The sequence below is a fragment of the Equus caballus genome, chromosome 21 (genome assembly GCF_041296265.1).
Source record: "Equus caballus isolate H_3958 breed thoroughbred chromosome 21, TB-T2T, whole genome shotgun sequence".
Taxonomy (NCBI): domain Eukaryota; kingdom Metazoa; phylum Chordata; class Mammalia; order Perissodactyla; family Equidae; genus Equus; species Equus caballus.
Genome location: NC_091704.1, coordinates 25,234,032 through 25,253,867, shown reverse-complemented (window position 1 = coordinate 25,253,867; position 19,836 = coordinate 25,234,032). Strand labels below are relative to the sequence as shown.

At 34.1% G+C, this 19,836-nt stretch overlaps 1 protein-coding gene across 2 annotated transcripts in view; it reads left to right on the top strand.

Annotated features, from left to right (window-relative positions):
* Nucleotides 1-19,836, top strand: part of IPO11 (importin 11) — a 230,143-nt gene that overhangs the window by 58,482 nt on the left and 151,825 nt on the right. For both annotated transcript variants that reach the window (XM_001493727.7, XM_005604232.4), the window contains exons 12-19: nt 676-719; nt 2,183-2,273; nt 4,451-4,498; nt 5,288-5,393; nt 8,829-8,955; nt 16,905-16,938; nt 17,130-17,170; nt 18,453-18,569. In XM_001493727.7, coding sequence (XP_001493777.1) covers nt 676-719; nt 2,183-2,273; nt 4,451-4,498; nt 5,288-5,393; nt 8,829-8,955; nt 16,905-16,938; nt 17,130-17,170; nt 18,453-18,569 — 608 coding nt within the window. The remainder of the gene's footprint in view (nt 1-675; nt 720-2,182; nt 2,274-4,450; nt 4,499-5,287; nt 5,394-8,828; nt 8,956-16,904; nt 16,939-17,129; nt 17,171-18,452; nt 18,570-19,836) is intronic.

The window sequence follows — 19,836 nt, the reverse complement described above, 5'->3', positions numbered from 1 at the left end:
AATGTTTTAAGAACACCTTAAACATTTTGGAAGACTTATTTTCCTCTTCTTTTTGTCATTTAAAAATAATTTTAGTTCATTTAGAAAATACTACACTATACAACGTGTCTCTTTTGTTTTTGCTTTTTCTCTTAGCTAAAAATCTTGTTTCATATTGCTTTTTTTATGCAGTATATGTAATAATACAGCATGAAACACTGAATCCTTAGATTTTTAAGTCTCTAAAGTATTTTACTTTAAATATAGGAAATGTATGGAAAGTGCGATTATTCATTTTAACTTGTAAAACATTATTGTATTGAAATAAAATGGTTCTCAGGATTGTAGCTATAGTGTGTCATAATATCAGATACCCTGGAAGTGACAGGTGCGGTGAGCTTTCCTCTATACAGAATTAGTAATGAAAGTGGGGATGATTATGGATATAAGCACTTGATAGGTGACTGTGATATCCACACATGTGATCTATAGATAACACATGTGATCTATGGCTTATAGTAAAGAAGTGTGTGTAAGGCCTTCTGTTCTGGAGGATTTGCTTTCAGTGTTATGTTTAACAAATTCACAGAAATATTATACAGATATTACTTAAAATATTTGTTTTACAAACTAAGATTTTGGAAACATCATTATTGCATTTCTGGAAAGCATCATTTGTCATATTTTTAATTGCAGCAGTGGAAGAAACAGGAGGAGATTCTTGGAAATACAGTTTGAGGGTAAGTATTAATTGAGAGAAAAATTGGTAGGGAGAAGCTTAATGCTTCTGTAACTCATAGTAGAGAATGGTACTCTATTGAAGATTCCAAACATTGTTACACAGATAGAAAACTATCTATAATTGCAAGAATTGACATTTGAGAGGAAAGTACTTAAATTATGAAATTTAATCTGAAAAATGTTTTTTGGGGTTTGCAAACTGAATTTTTATTCATTTTGCAGTACAGTTGATTGGGAAATAATTGTAATTGCACAAATAGAAAATGTTCTTGAAAGTGAAAGCTACCTCTTTTTGGTGTTTTCCATCCTATTTCTGTGATTATAAAGCATCTTTTGATACATTATTTCTCTTCCTACCTACTGTGATTCTCAGAGATCAGCCCATAGCTTTTTAGTTATAGAATGCTTTTTAAACGTGTTTATTGATATGACCAACATTTGAGGGAGATTGATCAGATGTGGTCTTTGAACAGTTCTTTTTGTGAAGACTTGTGTTTACATAATTTGCCATTATTTTTCTAAACATGTATCTTAGTGTTTTTAGTTTCATAAGTTTACATAGAAAATGAGATTGTAAATCAGAAAAATTGCTTTAAAATTTTTTTTAAAAATTCACTGCTTTAATTTTTAAAACTTTCTCATATAGAAAATTTCAAATATATTAAAAAATAGAATAATATCATGAGTCTGTATCTAAAACCTAGTTTATCAGTTATCAACTCATGGCTAATCTTATTTCATATTAGCACCTCCCCCCCAACTTGGATTATTTTGAAGTAAATATCTGAGATGATGTATTTCATTATTACATATTTGAGTATGTATACCTGTAAGATTCCTTTTTAAACAGGAAGCAGAACACTTTCAAAATTTAATTATAATTCCTTTATATAATGAAACATCTGGTGATTCAGTACCTTTACGAACCAGAATGAATCATCCTTTTTCTGTAGCTAACACTGTGATTTCTGTTACTATTTGTGTCTACTAAAAGAAATACTACTCTGTGTGGTGAATTGAATTTATGAGTTGCTGTTGTTACTTTTTATGTCATTGCTAAGAAGATATATACTTTTTAACATATTAATTCCTGGACAGCCAATCATGTATATACTCAATCTATAAATGAATGTGGCTACAGATTGCTTTTTTAATTTAAAGAATTATTAATTAAAAATGTAAATCATTTTCTCTCTTTAGTTTTGCATTTTTAAATGCATAATACCAAATAATTGGAATGGAGAAATAAACTTTCTAGATGTTATGAATTAAATTATTATAATTTGATTATTTCCCACTGTGTTTACAAAAACTAGTAATCTACTTTTTTAAAAAATCAAGAATTAGAAACATTTTCAGAGTTTTAGGGTTTTAAGAATGAATATTTTTTTTCTTTATTGTAGAGTTAATCAGTACAGTATACCATTATTTTCATCAGAAATTTGTGTTTTTTTCCCTCCAGCCTTGCACTGAAGTACTATTTATAGATATATTCCATGAATATAACCAGACTCTTACTCCTGTACTTCTAGAAATGATGCAGACACTTCAAGGTGAGGAATACTTAGTGATACTTTGATTCATCTATTAATGAATGTTCAGTTGAAATAGTTGGAATGTCCGCTATGTGCAGTGCACTGTTTTCTAGATCATATAGTAGATATGAATTTGAGGAAGACAGAATAGAATGTGTTCTTTTCTGAAGGAGTGGCCTTCAGGATAGAGAACAAGAATGAGCAATTCACAAAAGAAGGCCTTGAGACAGGCCTCGAATGTGAGCGTTAGATTTTACTATTGTCAACATACGAGTAGCCTAAGCAAAATAGCAGGCAGGCAAGTATATTGCTTGGGGAAGTGGTCTATCTGGAGCATGTGAGAAGTAGTGGGAGAAGAGGTTAGCATATTAGCCTCAGAATGGTGGCAGTGGGAATGGAAAGAAGATGATGGATTTAAGAGGGATGAAGTGAAATTTTTAGCACTTTATCATCACACTTGGTATACAAGTAATTATTTAACTATTAACAATGATTTATCATTTCTGACTTTCTTTTATACTGTACATTCCAGGGAGCAGGCTTGATCACATCTGTTTTGTTCACACATTATTCCCGATTCTTGGCACACTCAGTAGCTAATTTTTGATTGACTCTTGACAGCTGATTGCGCTGGGTGAGGAAAAGTGATCAAAGATGATCCTGAACTCTAGAGTCTTCATGACAGGGAAAGCAGTTACTAGTAGTGGTTGGAGATAGAGGTATACTTTCGGAGTGTATATGTAAGGAACCTTGGGAGAGGAAAAGATGTTTAAAGACAGAACCTAAGACTTCCCACCTTTAGGGATATGAAGAGGTGAAGGGCTTGCAAAAAAGTGAGGTAAGAAGCTGTCTCAGAAGTGTGAAGAGAAGTGTGCCCGTGAATCCTGGAGAAGAGCATGTTGTCAGAAGTCCGCTGCTGTAAGAGACAGAAGGCAGTGGAATCTTCAGAGACAGTAGATTATTTAGTTGGTTGGGGCAGGATCACACTGTAAGGCATCAAGGATTGAGGAGGTGGTGATCTAAGGAAGTAACAGCAAGAGATCTCCTGTAGGGAAGGAGGTTCCTGATCTTGTTTCAAGTTGTTGGAGGGTAGCTCACTCTTTAGGCTTTTGTTCTCTCAAAAGCTTAATAGTGTCCCTGCATAAATTACAAACCAAGGGAAAAAATGAGCTGTCAGTCAAATTTTACTGTGTTAATTTTTAAAGATAATTTGAATGTTAATTGTATTTTTGTGTAGATTGATTTCTAATGTACAGCTGAATTTCTTAATGCAGGATTACGCATTCTTAAATTTGATAATAGTTATACTGCCTAAGTTACCTTTTTGTTGAGTTTAGAATATTATTTCTGTTTTTTCCTGTGTATTTTTTTTAAACCAGTGTAGGAAAGTCTGTAAGCTATTTCGGTTACACTGATAATTTTCTGTGTGCTGGTAAGGTTTTCATTGATTTCAGAGTTTAGTTAGTTTTCTTTCTGGAACAATTTGCTTATTTAGGGCTGTACTTTACTTTAGCTTATTAGACTAGTGAGCTTAAGAGTTCATTTTTAACAGCAGAAAAATGCTTTGATAAGCTTGGCAGAAATCTTTCTATTGTAAAGAAATGTACTTCTTAAGTAAACTGTGTTTTTTATGTCTTAACCATAGTGTTCTTTCTGGATAGTAGTGCAGAGACTGCCAACTTTTTATTCTAAAGTTTCCATATTATGTAATGGCTATCACTTTTCTGTTTGTACCTTTCATTTTATTGTCATCCTTTAATATACTGTCATGACCTGGTTTATTTTTTGTTTAGAACTTCTTGTGTAAATTACCTATTCTTATTTTTGTTTGTTTGTTTTTTCTGTTGTGGTATTCATCTTTTTATTTTTTCTTTTAAGAATTTTCTTTTATAATCAGAGTGTAATATAATAGTTAACAATTTGTGGCATATATTTTTCTAGAATGTTGTTTGACATAATATTTTTCAAATGTGTTATAATGATTTTTAAAACTGTAATATGGCTTTAGATGTTGTACCTCTATTTTCTAATGGTGACGATAACAAAACTTAGACTTTCCCTTTATGCCTATATGAGTATTTAATATCACAAAATATATTGTACTTAACTGAATCGAGAAACTAACAAATTGAGTTTAAATGAAATATCTTTTAAAAACTAGGTTTATTTACCTTTACTGATATTTGTTTTTTCAGGGCCCACTAATGTGGAAGATATGAATGCACTATTAATCAAAGATGCTGGTATGTTAAACTAAAATGGTTTAGAAACATTTGTTTCCTCAGGAGATGGTGTGTTTGCTTTGTGGTAGGTGTTATGCTGGGAAAGTTGGGATTCAAGGGTGCCCAAAATGCAGGAACTGTCTTGGGAGGGAGGTAAACCTGAGTAAGCAGACAGTTGATTATAAGAGTACCAGTTGATTAATGCCAAAAAAGGTGAGAATGAGGTAGTACTGTGGAAAACCACAAGGGAGTTTTGGTGTGCCCAGGGAAAGTCTCCTAAGGAAGTGTAACGGGAGAACACAAGGGTAAGTGGGAGTTAGCAGGGGGAGGGGCAGTGTGGGAAGACGGTTCCAGGCAGAAGGAGCAGTATATACAAAAGCTTGAAGGGAAGAGGAGCAAGCACAGTTAGGTTTGGAACTGAAGTATTTTGGTTTAATTGGAACAGAGAGGTTAAGGGGTTGTGGTGAGAGATCAGGCTGGAGTGAGGGTAAGTAGGGACCAGATCATAAAGTATTCCAGCCATTTGGAAGCAGATGTTATTTTATGATTTTTGTAATTTGACTTGAATATTTTTAAATGAATGTAATTTTCTGTTTGAAAGCACTAAGGAGTATTTAGGAAAAACATAAAGTAACTTAAATAATGTTTCTAAAATGTCTGTTTAAAATAATTTCCCTGATTAACATATTGTAGATTTCCCTTTATATGTTTCAAAGTAGTCCCTAAGGCCTAGTTTCTTACACAAGGATGCTGAGCAGTTGGTCCAGTGTCTGAAATTAAAATTATTTTCCTCTCAAATCTTCTTCTTAGTGTATAATGCTGTTGGATTAGCGGCTTATGAGCTGTTTGACAGTGTTGATTTTGATCAGTGGTTTAAAAACCAACTTCTTCCAGAATTACAAGTCATTCACAATAGGCAAGTATAAAACTTTATTATACACTTCTTTTACCTTGTTTATTTTTCTAATGAAGACAAAAAGGCGTTAAATTTGCTTAAAATTAGAAGAAAGTCATTGTATGACTTAGCTGATCGTGTGTAGTGTAGAAAGGAATGAGACTTGTGAATCTTACAACTGAAAAATAAGCAAAGCAGTTTGTTATGTTATTTCAAATGTGAATTGTGACGTGTATGAAGTATTTGATGTTAGAGAAGATAGTTTGCAGGAGGAAATTTTATGCAAAGGTAAGGGAAGATGGAGGTCTCTGAATCTAGAAAGAAAATGTGTACAAAAGAAAGCCAGTTGGAGACTTAGCAGGGGCTAGGCTTGGTGTCAGAAGTAGCCTAACCAGAGTAACATCCACAAGAGGTGACCGCCTTGGGATCACACAGAGCACACGGCATGTCTTTTGGGAGAGGGTAGAGTAGGATGTGGAGACATTGTAGCTCAAAGCGTTTGGATACACTTTAGGCTCATATTGAGGTGCCTAATTCAGTAGTACAGATCTGACGTTTAGGAGAACTTTTGCGCAATTCTTATGTTTCATATATGTTTAAGTACTTGCCTAGTTATTTTAGTTTCAGATACTGAATGAGTAAAATGGAAGGCAAAGATCTTTCATAGCTTTTATAAATTTTTTCCTAGTTTAAAAGTAGAGACTTAAAAACATTCCAAGAGACTTTGTTCTTGTTTTGAATGATGCACTTCTGTTGATTTGTTTTCTGTAGTGTGGTACCTATCAGAATGCTCAGCATATGGTCATAGATCAGCTGACGTTTCTTGACTACTTTAATGCTGAGTAGAAGGCCATCCATATATGGATCGTTTAATAAATATTTAGAGCCATAAAATTGTAGAGGTAGAGATGCTTTAAAAGTAATTTTGACCAATAAGTAGCTATTTATCCATTCAGTTATTCTGTCATTTAGCTAATCAATAGATATTTTCAACACTTGGAATTTGCCATGTTCTGTGGAGCCAGTGGTGAGAGAGATGGCCTATGGCTTTGCCCTCAATGAGCTACTGAACCTCTGATGGAGAGAAAGCCTTCAGTAGGGAGATAAATATGTGGTTTGATTGTCCTTAAACCCTAGAGGCTATTTATTCTACACCTATGCTGTCTAGTACAGCACCTAGGACATATGGCTGTTGAGTACTTGAAATGTACGTAGTGCAACTGAGGAAATGGCTCTCATTTTAATTAAAATTCAAGTTTAAAAACTAACACAGTGTAAAATATGTGTTGATTGATTATGTGTTGAAATGATAATATTTTGGATATATTGAGATAAGTAAAAGTATTATTAAAATTTCACCTGTCTCTTTTTACTTATTTTAATATGGGTACTAACAAATTTAAAATTGCATACTTGGCTTGCCTTATATTTCTTTTGGAGAGAGCTGATATAGACTGGTTTTTCTCAAACTTTAATATGCTTGTGAATCACCTAGTGATCTTGTTAAAATTCAGGTTCTCAGGGCCAGCCTGGTGGTGTAGCGGTTAAGTTCCCGTGCTCCACTTTGGCGGTGCGGGGTTCACCAGTTCGGATCCCATGTGTGGATCTAGCACTGCTCATCAAGCCATGCTGTGGTAGGCGGCCCACATATACAGTAGAGGAATATGGGCATGGATGTTAGCTCAGGCCAATCTTCCTCAGCAAAAAGAGGAGGATTGGTGGCAGATGTTAGCTCAGGGTTAATCTTCCTCAAACACACAGACAAACAAACAAACAAAAACTACAGGTTCTCTGGGTTAGAGTGTGTGATTCTGTCACACTTCCAGGGTAGTGATGCTGCAGATCCAGGGACTACACTTTGAGGAACAAACTGACCCCTAATCTTAACTCTGCCCAGAAGTGACTATGGCTTTGGAATTTGACCTTTCTGAGCTTCATGCTCTTTGTCTGGAATAGAATGTTGAATGTGGTAATCTCAAAGATCTCAGTCCAAAATTGATGGTTTTGTGGTTTCTTCATTTACTGTACATAAGTGTTTATTTTTACATCTGTGACTTTGTTCAAACAGTCCCTATCCCTTGAAATGGCGTTTTTTCAATTTTCTGCCCAAAATACTGCTTATCTTAAAGGCTGTTCAAATCCCATTCTCCCGTCCACTCTTCTCTCTTGCCGTTCTAAAATCCTAGTATACAGCTTTGTGTTCTTTAATTCTTTTACGTATGTTATAAACTTTTTGAGGGCGGGGAATACTTAACATTTTTTGCAACTTTTTTTTTTTCCTTAACAAAGTAAACAGAGTTCAGAGTTCACAGAATTTTTTTGGTGAGGAAACTTGTCCCTGAGCTGACATCTGTTGCCACTCTTCCTCTTTCTCTCTCTCTGTCTTATTTTTCCTCTCCCCAAAGCCCCAGCATATCATTGTATATATCCTAGCTGCAAGTCCTTCTAATTCTTCTATGTGGGATGCCACCACGGCATGAGTTAAGGAGTGATATGTAGGTCCGTGCCCAGGATCCGAACTGGTGAACCTCATGCTGCCAAAGTGGAGTGCGTGAACTTAACCACTACACCACCTGGCTGGCCCCCATTTTTTGCAACTTTAATGGGCAATTCTTTCTGTGTACTTGATCATCTTATGAGATTGTAATTTTCTAAAAATTATGGTATGTTCATTAGCTTATTTCATTTACACCCAGAAATAAATATCATCTTGCCACTAAAATTTATATAGTATCAAGAAGAGTCTTTGTGGGTGGAATTTTTGCACACAATTGTTTATAGCTTTGAGGTTTTTCTCTTTGCCTAAAGAACCTTCATTTCCTTTAGCAAAGATGACCATAGAAAAAGAAATGTATGTACACGTTACTGCAAATATTTTACAACTTTTAAAATATAAATCATTATTTTTGATAATCTGTCACTTTATATAATTGGACACCTCATACAAAATTAGAGCACTTAGCTGAAATCAGTGTAAATTTATATGAATATTTTATGTAAGTCTAGAAATCTCTCACAGTATTCTGAAAATAATCTTTATGAGATTAACAGAATTGGAATTGGAAAGTTGAATACAGAAGCTCCTTTATTATTAGTTTTGGGGGCTTCCTGGCCTTAGGGTTTGGAACATTAGCTAGTTATGCCTGTTTGGATTAACTGTCTTTGATTATGTAGGAACAGAAATTGATTTGGTTGTTATCTACATATCTTTCTTACAGTTCTTTAATACAGAATAATCAAATTTACAATATATCTGGCTAAGAATTTTCAGTTTTTTAGATCAGAACATTGTTAGTATTTATACTGTGGTACATTTAGAACTAGCTTTTAAACTTTCATCTGAAAAATGTAGATTGCTTTCTTAGTACGTTTTAGATTTAAATGATGAAATATACTAAGTGAAATAAACTTCTTAAAATATTTAACATTTTAATTTCATGATTTTTTTCTGTCTAGGTATAAGCCATTGCGACGCAGGGTGATTTGGCTCATCGGTCAGTGGATTTCTGTGAAATTCAAGTCTGACTTAAGACCCATGTTATATGAGGCAATTTGTAACTTGCTTCAAGATCAGGACTTAGTGGTATGTTGCTTAAATGTCTTAGAAAAGTTATTTTTCGTTTAGCCTATGTTAAACTTCAGATACAGATATGGTTCCTGTTTCTCTTTGGAATGTTGGTGGCCTTTGACTGCTGTCATTATTCCTTGGTGAGCATTTTGATTTGACGGAGGAGAGTCCTTTGATTCTAAAATCGTTTATAATTTTTTAGTAAGAATAAAAAAAATTTATAAAGATCCTTTTATAGCTTACATATTCTTGTTCAGGGTAGAATTTGTCATTCTTACATTTGAGATAGTACCATGATCTAGTTCACCCTTACTTTTGGTTCTTTCTTTGTCTCTCATATTTGAGAGTTTTTTGTTTAGCCTTTGGAATTGTTTCTTTTAGGGTTTTTTCTTTATGTATATTCTTGTTCACATAATAGTCTTAAATTTGATAATGCCTTCTTTGTTGCTTTATTTTTCTTCAAAGCAGTAAGTTTGCTGCTTTATTATATACTTCAGTTACTCAGAGGTTTTTTTTTAAGAAGTTCAGCATTGTATAAAATATTTTTTCCCCACCATTGTTTTATTTTATGCCTAAGTGAATATATTCATGACTTAATATACCTTTTCTTTGTCTTAGGCTTATATTTGACTCCAGCATAGTCTTTAAAAAAAGTGAATCCAGTTGTCTTTTTTCTGCATTTCAAATTTTTTTAGATAAAATTAAATGATTTTTTCCCCTAAATTATGCTAAGAGCTTATTTAATCATGTCTCAGCATGCCCCCCTTTTAAAAAATTTTGAACCCACCTGATTAGTCTGTTTTTCAGCAAAGGCTTGGGCCATACTTTTCTTGTTTTTACACATGTGCCGCGATCATATAAACTACTTTTAATGTTCAGTGAAAGAAAATGTAATTAGAAAGATAAATCTCTTGGAGGAGCGTGATACATTCCAAAGGTGAATAGAACTGATCTTTGGAGTTTTTACTTCAATATTATTTACTTTGTGTAAATAATTGAAAATTTAAATATAATTCTATAATTAAATAATTAAGCATGAGAAGTTACAAAGGAATTCAGTGTTATTTTACCATGTTTAAATTCTTAGAAGTTTATTAATGAAACATAGCTGTTTCTAAGATTACTATTTGCTAGAATTACTTTTGTAGTAGCTTTAGAATAAAGACATAAGATTTTAATTTTTGTTTTCTTAGTTGGAAATATTATTTGCTATGTTGTCAGTGGTATCAGAGAGAAGACATTAAGTGCTTTATGAAAGTGTTACAAAAGATTAAATTTCAGTTAAGTTTTCTTTGGGAGAAAGAGAAACTCCTTGGATCATACACTTTTTTTTTAATGAGTCTATTAAGAGAGAAATGAAGAGAAAAATGAGTTATTTAGGTCAGTGTTTTAAAAGCTGAACATTAATTCTATCACATATAAACAAGCGTTATTGGAGAGAAAGGGTTTCATAGCCAGGTAAATTTGGAAAACACTGGACTAAGTGTTCAAATACTCCTCTTTACTATAGGACTGATCAGAGCCTTTAAAGTGTACATTGGCATTGTGATTATTCAAGATGACAAATACATTAATATCCAAGGAATACATTGAGGAAATGTTGCTGTAGGTTCAACTTTTGCCCTTTTCTTGTACATCTTCTGGTGGCTACATCTCATTTTTACATCTGGTATGATTGTTTTATCCTGCCGAATTATTTTGATATTACTTCTTAAGAAGACAACGTTGGTAGTAAGGTAGTAAGTTAATGTTGCTTACTTTGGCCTGCCCACCCCTTTTTTTTAGAGTACATTTAAGATCGAGAGTATGTAAGAGATACTGCTTTAATTTCAACCTATGAAAAATGCTGGCTAATGAAATGTTGGAAGATACTTTATACTCACATACATATATGCAACAATGTACAAACTTGTAGACATATGTACAAACATATAAACATGCATTTGTATGTAATACACATACACATGAATCTAAATCCTCTCTCGCTTTCAGAATCGGCATTGTCTTGCTTGAGTGCTGCTCTTATGGAGTTGAGATAGATTTAATCCTGAGCTACTGTAGTTGTCTGTGTGGCTTCCCGTCTTACAGTTATGTATGAGACCAACTACGACAGAGTAGAAATAGTGCAGCAACCGGAGAAAGCAACTTCTCCAGTTAGGGAAGGGCTCCATAAATGATATATCAGAGGCCACTGGGTAGACTACATCTCTATCTCCAGTAGTTGATGACAGTTTTAATGTTATTGTTTGATCTGGGGGAATATAGTGCAAAGAGTGAAATGTTTTTGGTTTACTTGAAATATTGTAACTTTTTCTCAGTGTTTAGCAATTTGGATTTACTAGTGTGAGACATCCAAATTTTATAAACTAAAACTTGATCTAGGCATGAGCAAGCATTTATAGTTTTACAGTATTTGGAAACTTTTTGTAATAAATGTTGGGAAAATTTGATTAGGTTTAAGCTAACTACTACTTTGAAACTTTTTACTTCTAAGCTTATTTCTAACTCATTCTTTCAGAAAGGAAGGCTTTTAATTTTTTTTTTTTTAGAATGTTAATTTTTTTATTGTGTTAAAAAAAACCTTAAAAATTTACTATCTTAACCATTTTCAAATATACCGTTAAGTATATTTACATTGGTGTGAAACAGATCACCAGAACTTTTTCATCTTACAAATCTGAAACTCGACACCCATTAAGCAACAATTCCCCTTTTCCCCCTCCCTCTACACCTTGTAACCACCATTCTACTTTATGTTTCTATGAATTTGGCTACTTTAGATACCTCATAGAAATGAAATACTATAAAAAAATCTTTCTGTGACTGGCTTATCTCACTTATCTTACTGTCCTCAAGATTGGTCCATGCTGCAGCACGTAACAGGATTCCTTCCATTTTCAGGCTGAATACTATTCTATTATGTGTATATACCAGATTTTCTTTATCCATTCATGGCTCTTTTGATTGCTTCCATGTCTTGGCCATTGTGGATAGTATTACTGTGAACATGGATGTAAGAATATCTCTTTGAGACCCTGCTTTTAATTCTTTTGGGTATAGATCCAGAAGTGTGATTGCTGTATCATATGGTAGTTCTATTTTTAATTTTTAAAGAAAATTTCATACTGTTTTTCCTAGTGGTTGCACCATTTTACTATCTTAGCAACACTGTACAAGGGTTCTAATGTCTCCACATCCTTGCCAACACTTGTTATTTTCTGGAGATTTTTTGTTAATAGTAACCATCCTAGTAGGTATAAGGTGATATCTCTTTGTAGTTTTCATTTGCTTTTTTCTTATGATTAGTGATGTTAGCATCTTTTTTTTTTTTTTATTAATGTTATGATAGATTACGACCTTGTGAGATTTCAGTTGTACATTTTTGTTAGTCATGTTGTGGGTACACCACTTCCCCCTTTGTGCCCTCCCCCCACCCCCCCTTTTGCCTGGTAACCACCGATCAGATCTCCTTATCAATATACTAACTTCCACCTATGAGTGGAGTCATATAGAGTTCGTCTTTCTCTGACTGGCTTATTTCTCTTAACATAATACCCTCGAGGTCCATCCACGTTGTTGTGAATGGGCCAATTTTGTCTTTTTTTATGGCTGAGTAGTATTCCATTGTGTATATATATCACATCTTCTTTATCCAATCATCAGTTTCTGGGCATGTAGGTTGGTTCCACGTCTTGGCTATTGTAAATAATGCTGCAATGAACATATGGGTGCAACGGACTCTTGAGATTTCTGATATCAGGTTCTTAGGATAGATACCCAGTAATGGGATGGCTGGGTAATAGGGTATTTCTATTTTTAACTTTTTGAGAAATCTCCATACTGTTTTCCATAGTGGCTGTACCAGTTTGCATTCCCACCAACAGTGTATGAGGGTTCCTTTTTCTCCACAACCTCTCCAACATTTGTCACTCTTGGTTTTGGATGTTTTTGCCAATCTAACGGGTGTAAGGTGATATCTTAGTGTAGTTTTGATTTGAATTTCCCTGATGATTAGTGATGATGAACATCTTTTCATGTGTCTATTGGCCATATTCATATCTTCTTTTGAGAAATGTCTGCTCATGTCCTCTGCCCATTTTTTGATCGGGTTGTTTGTTTTTTTGTTGTTAAGCAGTGTGAGTTCTTTGTATATTATGGAGATTAACCCTTTGTCGGATAAGTGGCTTGTAAATATTTTTTCCCAATTAGTGAGCTGTTTTTTTGTTTCAATCCTGTTTTCCCTTGCCTTGAAGAAGCTCTTTAGTCTGATGAAGTCCCATTTGTTTATTCCTTGTATTGTTTCCCTCACCTGAGGAGTTATAGTGTCTGAAAAGATTCTTTTGAAACTGATGTCAAAGAGTGTACTGCCTATATTCTCTTCCAAAAGACTTATTGTCTCAGGCCTAATCTTTAGGTCTTTGATCCATTTTGAGTTTATTTTGGTGTGTGGTGAAAAAGAATGGTCAATTTTCAATCTTTTGCATGTGGCTGTCCAGTTTTCCCAGCACCATTTGTTGAAGAGACTTTCTTTTCTCCATTGTAGGCCCTAAGGCTTTTAATTTTTTACTTTTTAAAAGTTAAGAATTATATCAAGGAAAGAGAAAAATTCAGTGACTAACATAACAAGCACCTGTGTGCTTACCACTCAGTTTTCCATATTTCCATTGTAATAATTTTCCATTTATATTTCAAATACTTTATTAAAGAAATAAATTATGACTGCGGTTGAATCTCTCTGTCTTTCTACTCTCATTCTGTCTTGGGCAGAGGTTTTTAATTTTAGTGCAATCAGATCTATTGATTTACTTTTTCTGCTTTATTCTTTTTTGTTTCTTGTTTAATACATGTATTTTCTTTACCGTTGGCTCTTTATTCCACCCAGAATTTATATTTGGACATGATGTGAAGTAAGATTCCATTTTTATTATTTTTTTTAATAAAGACAGCAATGCTACAGTGCTTCACTGAAAAACCCATTTGAAAAAAATAGCTTCTGCATGCTCCCTTCCGTCCCTCTTAGCACATGTTACTTAGCAGGTGTGGTGCTTATGGCAAGTTTCAGGTTTGAGTGCTCCTACCACTGTGTAAACAGAATGACTAAATTTTAGGTAAGAGGAACTTTCTTTTCCTAGGACCCCAGATGATTCTTTAACTAGAATATTTTATTTATATACTGGGCTTCTTTAGGTTCTAAGATTTCTGAGCCAATTATATTTTTCAATTTTGGAAATTACAAGTAATTTTTTAAAAAGTTTTACTTACGTTACTTATGCAACCTTCAATAAAACAAGCACTAAGCTCCTAAAAAAATTAGCATTAGTGTACTCTTTCAACCTGTGAGAGGCTGTGTAAAATGTAAATTGGGGTACAACCAGAACGTTTATGGTTTGGTGGTAAGGTGTGCTCTGGTTGTTGTCTTTCCAGCAAAGAAACGGCCATCTTCATGGGCAGGCTGACGACCAGCTTTAGTGTGTGGGATTGCCTTCATTGCCGTGGGCTGGCTGTGGAAGTGGGCAGGCATTAGCCTAGTCCAAGCTAGACAGTTATCCCAAGGCTCATTCTCTGACGCTGGGCACGGAAGTGCCTCATGACCTTTATCTTTATAGCAGTCTTCTTTGGAAGTCGTGTTGACCTTGGTTCTTCTCGTTCATTCCTTTGTTGCTCTCATGCTCTCTGGGGTCCTTCCAATGTTTCTGATACCTTGATGGCACTTGCTTGGCTCAGTATGGAATTAGCTTGTTATCTTCTCAGGAGTTTTCTGAGGCTTCAGCTGGAGGTGTGTGGTGGACTCACAGACTGAGTTCACAGTCTGGATCTGATTCTGGATACTTAGGGTTTCATTCTCCTTTGGGAAGGCTGGATTTATTCTATGAAAAGTCAGTGTAGAGTCTTTTTAAAGGAAGATTTTTTTTTTGTTTTGTTTTCTTGCGTTTATTTATCAAGTATTTATTGAAAAATTAGTGTTCTAAGAATTGTGCTAGATTGTCTTCTGCCAGTCTTCTGTCACAGTCCCAAACTCTTCATTCTGTGAATTCAGGTTCTCATTTTTTTGACTATTACTTATGAATTGCTGCAAAAATTCATTCTGTCTCTATGCCATGTGGTAAATACTTGCTATTTCTTTTATAGCTCAGGAAGAGCTAATTTTGTTCTTACTTTTATTTGTCATATTTTAAATGCTCCTCTGTTTTCTTAAACTCTGTGTGCTTTTTGTTTTCCCTTATGCTCTGGGTTCCTATTCTTGCAGTTAAATTAGAGTGTAGGCAAGTCGTCTCAATCCATTATCATTTTCTCTGCTTGTAATACTGCACAGACTTCCTTTTGTTAGGAGAGAAAATGCAGCTAGTTTTCCTTGAAGTGTCTCTTTTGTTTCCTATACTTATTTGTATGGATGTCATGGTTATGGGTCAAGTGTGTCTCTGGTTCTTTTTTTTCTGTTCTTTTGTGGAGGGAAAGTGAGTGATTTAGGGATTAGTGTTTAGGCAGTTTGTTTCCATTTTGGGGGGGCTTTCATGTCTTGATGTTTGTGAATTAAATTATTAACACAGTGCCTCATACTGAACTAAATGCTGACAATTTTAAGATGACTAGAAATAGTCCATGTCCTCAAGGGGATTATCCGGTTCTTATGCTTTTCAAGTTAGCTATTTTTATTAATAATTATGTAATACCTGGGTGGTTTTTTCCCCCTTCTGGATTGTAAACCTTCTGTGGGCAAGTGCTAGGTGTGTCTTGCTCAGCTTTTTTTCTTCACCCGACACAATGCGGGAGTTAATAGTTCTTTATTGAATATTTTTAATTGCATGAGTATACCATCTTTTCATTAGGTTGTTTCATAGTAAAACACTTGGCAAAGTGCTTTCCATGTGTTAATCAGCAAATTTGTTAAATCATTTGAAAATCTGGAAATGTTCATGTTACCTTTAGAGACAATAAAAAGAAAAGGCAGGTGAGAAAACATCTGCACTCTAGGCTCTTGGAATCTGTAGATTTGGCAGTAGAGTACTTAGCATTTGGTGAACGTGCCTAAATCAGCATCTCAGGTCATCAGAAGATCCTGTAAAATGATTAAAACTGCTTCTTTGTGAAAAATGGCTGCAAAAAACCCACCAGTTGCTGTTACTGATGTGGGAAGTGTAGCATCTAAGGAAGTAATGACTCTTAGCCAGGAAATAAAAATTTTAGGTATATTATTTTACAAAGTAGAATGTAGAATTTAGTCGTGGCTTGAGTTCATGGTATTTTACATGGAAACTGTAAGTCTGGTAGCCTGTGCCGATGTCGCTGATGAAGTCCAGGTAAAACTTGAAAGAAAATGAGGGGATGATGCTGTCATGATGTGATTTGCCCAGGTAACCTGCTGATATACAAAGAAAATATGACTTGAGGAGGTCAAGAGCTCGTCCAGACTTTGCTGTATTTGTGAACTTTGAGATTTAGAAAATCTCAGACTATGTCTTTTGGTTATTTCAAACATTTCGTGTAATTGAGGTGACCGATGGGGATTTGTGTTCTTTTGCCTCCTTCCTCCTCTTCTTTTCTCCTCCCTCACTCTTGACTTACACATCTTCCAGCTTCCCCAACCCTGCCTCATTTTCCTGCTTCTCCTCTCTGCTTCTCAACCTTCCCTTTCTCTCTGGCATCACTTTCACACTGTTTTCTCTCAGTCCCATCCTCTCCCTAAATTTAGGGCAAATTATTTTTCTTTCAGGAAGCACCCTCTGGTTTAAAGACACCTTAAGCAAATTATGGGAAACTGAGAAGAGTGGGAATAGACACTACTTTATTTTTCTATCTAGCCCATGCTAAATAAGGAGAGTGTACTTTTATGTCTAGATGCTAATATGCTCTGTATCTTTAATTTTAACAAAATAGAAAGTGATTTGGAATAATTGTTTTGCCATTTGATATTAATGATGTTAAGTATTAGAATGATTCAAAATTCATGATGTACTTTCTTTTAGGTTCGTATTGAAACAGCTACAACTCTGAAGTTAAATATCCTTAAAAAAATTTTGAAATACTTAGTTGTGAAGAATCTTAACACCACTTTAAAATTGTTAATTATTTTGTGAATTTATGAGATAGTTTAATATTTAATTTTTGGTTGGCTTATTATATTTGGTTTTTGTATATATTTCATTGTGATAAATCTCCTATATTCTCGGTATTCCTTAACTGCCCTTCACCTGTAGATGATTTTGAGTTTAGAACAGATCAGTTTCTACCGGTAAGAATATTTGTTTCTAGATTTTATGACAGTTTCTGCTTATGTCTTTTGAATATTGTGTTGTTTTCTACCTGAAATTATATCTGTTACTTGTTGAAACTGAATTTAAAAGTGTATTAGATTGTTTTGGAAGTAATTACTTTTATTGGTAACTTATTTGAAACAGTTCACTTTTATACTCCATGTTTTTGTTTAGCTATCTTGTCATCTATTTTGGAGGTGACTGCTAAACTTTTTCTTTTCTCAAAATTGTAAAACATCTAGTAATGTCATTTCTTGTGTGTCTGTTACTTTTACTGTTGTTTGTGTATATATGTTTGTCCTACACTAGATTGCAAATTACTTGAAAAGCAGAATACCAAGTCTTACTTATCTTTTTGTTTTTCACTTACCCCCCAGCACCTAGCATGGTGTTTTTATATAATTGGTACTTAGTAAGCATTTGTTAAATATGTAATAAGACTGGGCTGGTAGTATTTGTTGTTCTTAAGAGGAGTGTACAAGAAGAAAGTTTGTGATAAAATATGTCTGTATTTGTTGTGGGGGCCATAGATGGGGAAGCTTGTAGAGCCGAGATTTTTCTTTAATAAAAGAATCACTAGGTATCTTTGGATGAAAGAAATATGTTTTAGCAGTCTATGTAAAAATGAACAAATATCTCACAGAACAAATATATGTTCTGTGTGTCTGGCTTCTTGCTGTAATATAATCCTATAATTTGTATTATAACTTTTGTAATGTAGGAGTTAAGAGCTGGGATATTTGTTTTCTATTTCCTAATAAGAAATATTCTGTCATTCTTAGAATTACAAGTATTTATCTACAGAAATTTATATCTCCATGCAGCACATGCTAAGGGCCACGTCAGAGAGCTGATATGTGAGGGCAATAATTGGTGTTCTTTTGCGTGAGTGAGTAGACGTTGCAAAACAGCAGGCATATGTGGAAGAGCAATGACAGGGCACTATTAACAGTTTACTTAGCAGTTTAAAGTTTAAACACAAAAAGTTTAAGCATAGTTTTCCCCTGAAAACACTAGTCAGTTTATGGATGAATTAAATTCTAAAATGCACATGTTTAGCAGCTGTAAAGGAAAAGCAGCACTGTCCTGAATATTGGCAGCTTCAGCAGTTGGAAGTTGTTTAGGTTAGTTGCTATGGTTTTGGCTGTTTGTCTTTTATTACTTTGACATTATGATTTAATTTTATTTCTTATTTCTTTGTGTCTGTATGTAAAGGTCTTTAACATTTCTATTTAGAACCTTTTTTTCTTTTGTCTGCAGTATTTGGAAACCATGTTCACACTACTTTTTCAGTTACTGCAGCAAGTTACAGAATGTGACACAAAGATGCATGTTTTACACGTCCTTTCTTGTGTGATTGAAAGAGTCAACATGCAGGTAATTTTGTTGTAAAACATGAAAATAAATGTCAGAGAGGTAAGTAGAGTGTATGTAGAATTCATTAATATCTTTGCTTTATTTACATTGTTTAAAAATTAAAACATTCATTAAAATATGTCTAGTTTATAGGGTGTCATTTTAGTTATGTCTTATTCAAAATTGACATTTATACTCGAGTTCTTCAAAAATGAGTTAAGAAAATTGAAAGATTGAAAAATTGGATCAGCAATGTAGAGGTGTTCAGAAAGCAGAATTTTATACCTCTTAGCAGATCTGTTTTATACTTAGTAGTATTTCTTAAAATTCAGTGTGAGGGCATAGCTACAAGTGTCTGTCAGCAAATACAAATATTCGCAGAAATCTGTTATTTTTACCTTAAAAAGTAAGTGTGTTTTGCAGTCTAGTCCACATTATATTCATGTTTGGCTTAATATTAAAATAGTATGCAAAGTTCTTAACTTATTATTTAATTGTTAAATTATTCAACTTCCCCATCACTCTTAATCTTTATGAAAAATTGATAATCCTGGACCTGCCCTTCAGTTATCCTGTAATTTCTTATGTCCGAGTTCACCACCGCATATTCTTGTTTGAAAAGAACTGAAGTAAATCTGCGAGGTATTAGGAAAATACCTAATTAGGAAACACTAAGCAGATTGGAATATGCTTCTGGATCTATTAGAGAATTCTAACACCTCAAGCCTGTTTATTAATTCTAAAGGAATTGATGAGAATTGCCATCAAGTATTGAGGGATGACAAGTTACCAACTTCTGTGCCAAGTGATTTGCATAAGTTTCTCATTTAATCCTCACAAAATCCTTTGGGTGGGGGTTAGAATTTTTTATCTTATACAATTTGAGACTTTATGGAAGTTGTCAAAGTTCACACATATTAGTGGCATTGCTGGGATTCAAACTCAACATTATGCAACTCCAGTGGCAGTTTTGAGTAACCCTTAATCATTTTGAGCAGATCTAGGTTCTGGTTTCTAAAGTAATAGTATCTCATGATTTTCTTAGCAGTTGGGGTTCTTATTACGTTGATTACACTATTTATTTTGTTTGATGAGGAATATTAGCCCTGAGCTAAAATCTGTTGCCAATTCTCCCCTTTTTTGGCCTGAGGAAGATTAGCCCTGAGCTAAAATCTGTTGCCAGTCTTCCCTCACTTTATATGTGAGTTGCCACCACAGAGTGGCTGATGAGTGGTGTAGGTCTGCACTTGGGATCCAAACCCACGAACTTGCCAAAGCGGAGTGCGGC